This window comes from Schistosoma mansoni, chromosome 2, assembly GCF_000237925.1.
Source record: "Schistosoma mansoni strain Puerto Rico chromosome 2, complete genome".
NCBI lineage: Eukaryota > Metazoa > Platyhelminthes > Trematoda > Strigeidida > Schistosomatidae > Schistosoma > Schistosoma mansoni.
In genome coordinates, this window is record NC_031496.1 from 20,047,832 (window position 1) to 20,057,608 (window position 9,777).

Here is a 9,777-nt window from a genome sequence, read left to right on the forward strand (position 1 = left end):
TTCTCACTTTCTGTCCACGACCTACCAGGAAATCCCCAAGCCATTTTAGGAGGAGTCTGGTAATGATTAGATTTTCCAGCTTCAAGAGTAGTCTAATTTTTCGGCACCTTATCAAACGCTTTTCTGAAGTCTATGTAGACAACATTCACTGATTTTACATTATCTAGAGCTTCTATCTATTTCTCTCTTGCTATAGGGAGAATTGTTGTGCACAAGAAAAAATTTGCTGAAGTCATGTTGTTCGCTGTTAAGCAAGTCGTTGATTTCCACGAATGTCATCATGATCCTTTTGATGATTCATTCCAGTATTTTAACAACAAATCTGGTGAGGCTGATAGGTCTTTAGTTGGGTAGAAGTTGTCTTGATCCTATTTTATGCATTGGAGTGAAATTTGCATCCCTTCAGTCCGTTGCTAACTCACCTTGGCCAAGTGACATATCGATATCGTAGTCTATGGGCAGCAATATATTTTATAATTAGTCTCAAGATTTTAGGACATGAGTCATTCGATCCTGTTGACTTTTACGTGTCTAAGGTCCTGAGGGCCTAAAGTATATCGTCCCGATCGAAGATCATAGTGAGCAGACGACATTTGTGGACGTTGTACTTGTGTCTAGTTCTTCATCCAGTTCAAAACTTAGAAACTAATTCAGATGGTACACCAGGATATTTGTTGATAAAACCGGAAAACATGGGGCAAAAAGTCTAGAGGACTACATATTAAGACCGTTATGTGTACTCAAATTCGTCGTAGAAAATAAATCGATGTGAGGTTATCTGATCAAATGGATAACTAGTTCGTTACCATTAAATTGATTAACATTCTATCCAGAACACTTGCTAAAAAAGCTCCCATTTACCTTTAAAAAGTCTATGAAAGGTGAAATGTATGATTCCCTTTCTAAAAAAAAGTAGTAATCCGATCACGCAAGCTACAACGTATACAGAAACAAGAAATGAAGGCTGACTTAAGGAAATTCCGGGGAAAACCACTGATAGAAGTTGTTGTGAATTGAAATCACTGTACACCTAATTGTTCATATTTTTCTTAGCCTAGGGTAAATTGCGAAAATTTTCTCCACGATTTCTCCACGGTACTTATATCAGTCAAACGATTTTAAAAATTCAAGAACTGGTATTTTCGACTGCCAATTGTTAGAACAAAAGATTTATTCTCTGTAATATCTAAAATTGTTTTTATCAAGGATTAAGAAAAATAGTGTATTAAATCAACAACAGCGCAGAAGCCGCAAAACAATTTGAAATTTAGACGCACATTCTGTGATATGATTGGCCAGCCATTATCAGCTGGTAAATCTCAAGGTTGTTTTTTTAACTTCTACAATTGGTTGAATAAAATGTATAAAGCATCTAGATTGAGGGCGGGCTTACGATATTCGAGTTTTTGAAAACTTCGCGTGGTACGTATTCCTAATTTCGGGATTGCCAAAAATACTGAATTTATGAACATGGGTGACCTTTCGAGTGACACTCCAGTTACCCGTCTATCAAAAATTTTGTCGAAAGCTAACTTTCTTGAGGTATCCAAGACGAAAACAGCACCAAAACGTAAGCAGTGTTAAAAGTTGTAATTTATTCGATAACAGTTCATCAGATATCAGAAATAATACCTCCAGACATAGACGAAAGGTTTGTCCAATAATTTCTATTTATATGTTGCATTAGTGCGAACCAAGAGCCACCCACAACATCCGTTTGGTCGGAAGCGCCCGAGTTTTTTGTTCGCGAAAGCTCCAACAGTTGCTCCTCCGGTTATTATAGTGGTGCTACAACTCATTCCGCTCCTGCATCATCCATTTGTGAACGCGTAAGTAAACATTTTAAGTTTATCATAAAGAAATTCCAGTTCTTTGAAATCAACGCGGATCATGACCCTCCAATTTCACTAATCCGAAGTGTTTATGAAACTACCGAATCAACGGCTCCTGGTGACATCACACTCCGGAGAGCTCATTCTTGTTCTAGCAGAGGCTGGTTAGCCAAAAGACATATCCGACAACAATGGCCACGTATTTCTGGTATTTCCCGAGAGAGAGAGACTTCCTTGGTAGGAATCGCAAATACAGATACAAATTCATGTCCTGCTGCGATAGTCCATGATAATAATCCGTGTAATTTGAGACGCTATTCCCTTCCGCCTGTAGGTGAATCGGGTTCAGGAAGCACCTCAGAAGCCTCACCTCCTAGAGATCATTTAGTCAGCTTTTTAACGTCAACTAAAAGTCCGAGTTTTGAAAAAAGAATGGAATGTTCAAGTTCTTTGCTTCATCCTATACCTAAAAAGCAGCGCATAGAATCACCAAGAGAAATTGATTGTAACTCTACGATACCGACAGAGGAGTTAACTGAAAATTCGGAACATGATAATATTGGATCTTTATTTTCTAATCCGAATGGTGGTCCGAAACCATTTTTTGAACTCCTGCGTCATCATTCGACTCCAATGCCATCTTCCTATTCATACAAACATTGTCCAAGTTCTCCTGTAGAAGTATTCAACGATGAAAACTCCAATAAACCTAGAATTTCAAGATGTCTTTCCGAAATGCATTCCGTTTCGTACGATGCGGTACGTCAATTTTTAATACAGATTCAAGTATCTAGAATTGTGTCATACTGGGTTGTTTCACGATAGACGGTCATTTCGGTGTTATTATACGTCATTTAGTCTTGTATGTCGACCTTATGGTTGTCGTTCTTAAATTTCTTTGCGTGAAAAACAATCACAGGCACTTTTTTTAAAAGCACTTTGTCACTAATTTGTTGCACTGTAACAAGTCCTACTTTATATACATTCCGAACAAATTTGACCGTTTTTCCCACTAAGTAGACTTTGATAGCTCGGTAGATGCCGGTGTAACTTGTTAGCCATAGTATTTAGTCTTGGATTCAAATTTATTTGCACTGTCTTGATTCAGTTTGGTCACTGATGTTATTTCCAGGTTACTTGATAGTGGTAATTAAATGGTTTCTTTATATTTCGAGTCTCTTCTAACAATAAAGTATCGAGGGGAAACTAGTCTTAAACTCAACTATAAATGATCGTTAGACAATCTGTCCCAAAAGGTAAATAAAAACCAGGTATGGCGTACAATAAGGTCCTCCTATATGTGGTTATGGTCAAAAAGATCTAAAGTATTTCGACTTAGCAGGTTAGACTGGAGTATTGCTTTTTGTTTATTTTTTGGTGCTCTATACAATTTGCTTCTCATTTGTAAACGTCAGGTGTAAAATCCTCTAAATCTAAATATTCATGTTAAAAAAAGTTTCGTGAATTGTTCAAATAACTTCCGACAGCTTTAGATCTCTAGTAGGCTGTAGTTTTTAGCTACTACTTAACAGTAGCTTGAAAATCCGTATAACCGTTTATCCATTAATATAGTGATTTAAAGCATCGTCATTTTGACTAATTCTCATTGAGGTTTTAGTAGACATCGTCTCGATTTATATAGTTTTGATCACTCATCTAAGATATCTTTGTTGGATTATAATACAATGTTATCCACGATAATGTGTTACTTGTGTTATCATAAAATATTAGAGTGGACGAGTTAGTCGCTAACAAAGTAATCATTTTCATCAAAAATGTGGTTTAAAAAGGTGTAACTTGAATTGCTATATACTTCGCTCATCCCCATAAAGACGAAGCACCTCCTAATTATACTACCGAAAATATCTCTAATCCATTATGGAATTTCACAGTCTCTTAAAGTACTGGGTTCAGTCGTCAATAAAAGAACTAATGTTTGTTGGAATTCGTTGCTGGTTGAGCTAGTTCAAGCGACATCCCAGGAGTCCTTTATGCGAGGACTTGACATTGAACGGACTAAGAGTATTACCTCGCTATAATCTACTAGTATGTTTTCTCTTTTATCACTAAATATTACCTAGGATCCAAACTGGCGGTATCGGTGATCTACTGTTACTAGTTGCGTAAGCTCGTTAAGCGAAAGTTTCTTCTATTCCGTCCAGAGCCATTTGGATCACTTAGTATATATAAGTATCTCGTTTCTAGTTATACCTTTAAATATATCAGGACTGTTAAACTCCATAGTAAAATCTAACTCCTTCAATGAAGTGTTCTTTTTTCATCGTGACACTAAATGAAAGCGAGTATAACCTTTTCCATTACCTTAACGAGTGAAATAGTTAACTTAACCATACAAAACCAGGTTGCATTTAATCTCATGCAATGAAATTTGGTTGATCTAATGTCTTAACTTCACATGCAAGATTTATGAATGATAATTAGTCTAGTTAAATAGGTTATTACATCTCTTGATCTTTCCTCATCTGACATTTTGTTTACACTTTCTGTAGATTGCACGTTGTATTGGCTCTCTGAGCAATCACAGCTTGTGCAGTGATGGCAGACGGGTACGTGCGTTACCTGTAGTAGATAGAACTGGTTCCGGCCTACATTGCGTTTCCACAGATACGGTCTCTGATCTGATATCTGGCTCCAAGCGTAATATCAATTATGTCATTGTTGATTGTCGTTTCCCTTACGAATATGAGGGAGGGCACATTAAAGGAGCAATTAACATTTTCACTCACTGTGATCTAGTTCAAGAGATATTTAACCGTGTCCCTGCGCAAAGACCTCCTGGTACATCTGGACCCCCACGATTCCTTGGAGAAGATCTAGCACGAAGATTAGCTACTACACAGCGGGAGCCACTTTCCGCACCTTGCGAATTAATATCTGATGATGAAGATGAAGATGAATTTCCTGAAAATACAACTTCGGAGATTTCTGATTCGGATCTTGCATATGCTAACGATGAAGTTATTTTAGAAAAGAATATTCACAATGACAGCCCGAAATCAGAACCAGATCTTAGTTATGTTAGCAGTGGGTTATCAAATATTAGCGAATCAAGCAATCAAGATCCTCCGTTTGTTGTGATATTTCATTGCGAGTTTTCTTCTCAACGAGCTCCAGCATTGTAAGTTAGATAACGATATTTTACAAATGATTGACATTTGTATACACCACATTTTGAAATTCCAAACATCTTACGGTTAAAATTAGGGGTACTAAATTTTCTGTAGTTTGGATTTGTGGCTCACGAAATTTACCTACAACGCATTTCTGTGTTAAGATAGACAGCTGCTAAATTTTCACTGGAAAGTTTTTCCCGAATTCATTATTTCAGTGATTTTCCCAGTAGCATCACGGCAGTTGGTCACAATTTTCTTTAATAACCCTACATTAAGGCTAGCACTAATTTGACATTTGTTAGTTCTACAAACAATTCAGAATCGCTTTGTGTCTGCACCACTTAAGATTCCTGAATGGTTCAAGTGATTTTAAACACAATGAAAGTTTTTATATCAACTTACGAACAATTAACTTATACCTACCTGTTTGGACCCTAATATACGGCATTGGCAGAAATATAAAAGCTCCTATAAATCGACTTAAAATAATATCCTTGAGAACTTCAAGGAAGTTACTTCGACTACCTCGGTAGAGAATCTCAAAGCTTTGCTACTCTTAAGAAATGTAAATCATGCATACAACACACCATGCGTGTTAAACTTCTTACCTGCGGGTATTTTCTTTAAGGTTAAGACTAAAACTTCAGACAATGTACAACGGTGTTTACGATATTGCAGGTCATTATAAAGTCCCTTGTATGTCCCCATATTTCAAGGAGTATAAACCTAACACCTCACACTCCTCTAAACATCTAAACTTCAAACCGTGGTTTGATTTTGTGAGTCATCTACGGGATACACATTGAGGTATTAATTTCCTCTTGAATGGAAAAGCTAGATTAACTAACATGTAACATCCAGTCTCCCAAAATAGTTTAATTACTTGAAGCAACTTCGCATAAAGTGATGTGAAGATTTTTATATCCAGTTTCTCTTCTGATAATAATTAAATCCTCATCCTTTCTCACTAAAGGGCTGCATTTCTTCGAAGCGTCGATCGTGTTTCGAATTACCATCGTTATCCATTTCTTTATTTTCCGGAAATTTATATAATGAAAGGTGGATATTCTGCATTTTACCGAAAATTCCCGGTAAGTTGACTGCCATTATTGGTGTTTCTTTTGGTATAAAAAATCGTTCGAGATAATAAAACCATCTGTATTTTCTTTTTTATCCAGCATTTATGTACTCCGCAAGAATACGTTAAAATGTTCCACCGGGATTACCGGAATCACTTACGTTTGTATAAACGTCTTACTCGTCGTGTCAGTTCAGCCTGTATGGCATGCATAAAACCTCAACAAACTGAAGTTGATAAGTCCCAAATACCCGTTTCCGAGGTTGATAGTTATTGTCAACTTCCGTTAAATCTAAAGGTTGGTGTACATGGCATGTTAACAACACATAAACCACCAACATACCAATTTCGATCCAATCATGACTTGTGTATGCATGAGGATAATTCCATTTCTGATCTTGTAAATTATGAAAACAAAGAAAACTACTCACCTTCTGGTAGGTATTTTTATTATAACTGTGGTTGTCATTATTTGTAATGTGTGTGGTAGTGTAGGCTACTGCCATCGCGTATGAAGCATCCTTAAGACTTAGCTTTTCAAACACCTGTACTTATCTATTCATAAAGTTACTGTGACCTGATTTCAGACCATGGTTGTATAGACAGGGACCGACTGTTTAAGTTTACCATATTGCTCAGATTTTCCTACTAATTTGATTGTCAACTTTTGTTTTTGCTCTTGCTTTCCTCCATTTGAAACGCTAATCCGATCTCAAGCGTCGAATTCTACTTCGACTTTTGCTAATCTTTCATGCAAAAGTGACTATGACTAGTTCAAATGATGTGTAAGGTTATACTTTATGCTGTCAAGCTTACTTTACACATTAGCTAGATGTAATAGGCAGCAAATTCGTTGTAAGTATCGCGTTATTATAACGTCGTAGTTAGATAACTTTTTGCGTCCTTATATCTAAGTCGACCCTAGATATTTATCAAACCTTCCACTCCTAATTTGTATTTAGAACTACAAACTAAATGCATATTTCAACTTTCTGTAAGCCCCGTATTATGTAAAAGAAACAGTTTACCTATTACTAGTTTTGATTATTGATCTCACAATTTCATTCGGCGTTTAAACTGAATGGTTGTCATTTCCAAAATAACCAATTTGATTTCATTTTACAAACAACGATGTGTTTACCTTGAACCTGACCGTTTTCGGTTTATCAATTTGGATATGTAACTGTAAAATCTGAAAATAATTTGTTGAAACATTAAATTTACAGTTAAACGATGGTGGCTATAGTTTCCTCTTGACTCACCATTGTTTCCAATCCCATCAACCGGTGTCAAAAAGATTAAAACCATATGAAACTAACTGACTGTTAATTGCAATCTATCTCATTGACATCTTAAAAATATCCTGACCGTAGCTGCTACCTTGACGTGGTGGTCAGGCTTGCCGACCGTGATGACCCAATCGAGTTATATTGGCTGGAGCGCTTGAGGTTTCTTCAGGTCCTACCCTGCCAGGCAGGTCGGTTGGAGAACGGTAACACCAAAAGCAGCAAACTCACGTAACGAGGACAAATTTATATTGATGGTTGCTTTTGGGTATGGTGGTATAAAGTGCTCGTTACTTGTCGTTACCAAATGATCCTGTAATCCTCATCAAGTAACTGAGGGCGTCGAATCTAACATATCACTTCATACCATGTCTCACTTCCAATGTTCAAAATATAATGGCTAAAACTACACACATAAGTGTCATTGCTTGAGCTCTGTGTTCACTTCCTAAGTTCGACAAAACCTTTGTTACCAATTCCGAGTTATTTAAAAGAGTAGTAATTACTGCTCACTCATGAATAATAAAGCATTTAAGCTCATATTCTTCACAATATTCGCAAAACTATCTGTGTTTTCAGAGTAAACTGGTAGTTTAATTTAATCTCTTTTGTGTATTAACTTGGTGAAATACAGGTCTACTTACCACACTCGGGAACGTCTTATATTTTCCTCCTTCAAAATAAATTTGATAACTGAGTTTGAATCCCTTTCTTTGATTCCCTCTTGGCGTTCACTTTGTATAAATAGCTTATGAACCCAACTAACTATAAAAACATATTTCAGTTCAGAATAAATTTTTCATGGTAGCTGTTTTTTATGTTATCAGGTCCTGAACTATGTAGCAAATCTCAGAGTCACCACTCCTGTCCTTCTCATAATGTGAATGAAGAACCCAAAAATGCTATGCCTGCTTCTCCTAGTGTTGAAGGTTGTGACCAAGTGTCATCAAGTGTAGTCGACAGTCCTCTTGGCTTGGCAGAAGTTGTTGTAAGAGTCGGCCGTCGTGTAATAGCAGCAACATTGGGTAGTACCAATAATAACTGTTCTGAGGTTGCTCGCGCTTTAGATCGAATAAAATATCATCATTCACCTCAAAGTATTCAACCACTTGAAGGAAAACCACCTGTACGTTGTCTTAAGCGTTCACTTACCACTAATTCATTGGATATTCGTCATCAGTTAATTCGCCCAAAAGTTTTTAATCCATTTTGTGGTGGCAATAGTTATTCACAAAATACACCCTCAATAAGAAGAGTCCGAACAAATTCTAACACTGATTTATTGTCCGTTGATAATACCGTTAATAGTATTCTGGCGCCAACACCATCCACTACTTCAAATCAAATCCATCAAGTTCAATCCTCTCCACAAAAAGAACATTTGTCATACCATAGTCTTTCTACATGTAGTGAATAAGTGTATGATACATTACTTGTTTTCATTTCAACGAATCTATGTTGTTATAATCCTTATTTACAAATCAATCTGTATTCATTCTGTACATAGGTGTATAGTTTGTGTGTACATACATGTATATTCAGTTGATTTTAGTCGAACAATAAAATTACATTTCGAAACAATTTCCTCTTAACTACCCATTCATTTACAACCTGGTATTCACAATTCTCTCCTATTTTTTGTTATGTATAGTTTTTGTTTTGTTTGGTTTAAATAGTTCTGCTTACTTTCACTAGGTCTCAGCATTTCGATAATGGTTTTTTCTAAAAAACAGTTCTCTGTGCTAATCATTTATGCTTTGTGACATTATTACCGTCCAAGGCCCTCTCGGTTATTGTTTTTTCCTCGTTATTCGTCTCAGCTTATGTTCACTGGTGTGTTATTTATTTTACTTTGTATTTTTGTTATGTCTCTTCTTTTCGCAATGACGTACGAATGTATATATATACATCTGTTTACATTTAATTTATGTTATTATGTTTTTGGAAAATGATAAAACTTGAGCTGGTTCGTTTTAACACCTAACCCATCTTTTCAGGCAGTCGATGAAATTATGCTTTTGGTAAAGAAATTTGGCGAAGATCAATTAGTGCAAATATAAACCTGGTACTTTATTAATTTCACTATAAATGTGTCATTGTAATTCATAAAATTCGTTAGACGAGTTTTAAATACCAGTGCTAGTTGGTTGAACCCTATTTAAAAACATAAATGATCAACTATAAAGTCAGTCAATTGTAACATAGAACTTGTACGTACATACATCGGTTCAAGTTGCCATACCCCATTAGCACAGAGATGTAGTTGTCAGGACAAATCTCTTAATAGTAGAGGTGGTAGTAGCAGTATCGGTGGTAATACAAAAGTTTTGGCTCTGGAGATACGATTCGAGGGGAAAATACAGATTAGTGAATATATATATATATATAGTACATTTGATTCAGACCCATATAAATATGATTTAAGACTGTATGGTTTAATATATTGA

The 9,777-nt window shown here is 36.0% G+C and overlaps 1 protein-coding gene across 1 annotated transcript; it reads left to right on the plus strand.

Moving 5' to 3' along the window:
• Positions 1–1,464: 1,464 nt before the first annotated feature.
• On the plus strand, positions 1,465–9,264 carry Smp_046810 (putative m-phase inducer phosphatase(cdc25); the record flags this gene model as incomplete). Its single annotated transcript, XM_018796022.1, has 8 exons — positions 1,465–1,570; positions 1,609–1,651; positions 1,688–1,829; positions 1,869–2,591; positions 4,343–4,971; positions 5,940–6,057; positions 6,145–6,481; positions 8,158–9,264. The coding sequence occupies 8 exons, from the start codon at positions 1,465–1,467 to the stop codon at positions 8,745–8,747; spliced, it is 2,688 nt and encodes an 895-aa protein (XP_018650276.1). The 3' UTR covers positions 8,748–9,264.
• Between the last annotated feature and the right edge of the window lie 513 nt (positions 9,265–9,777).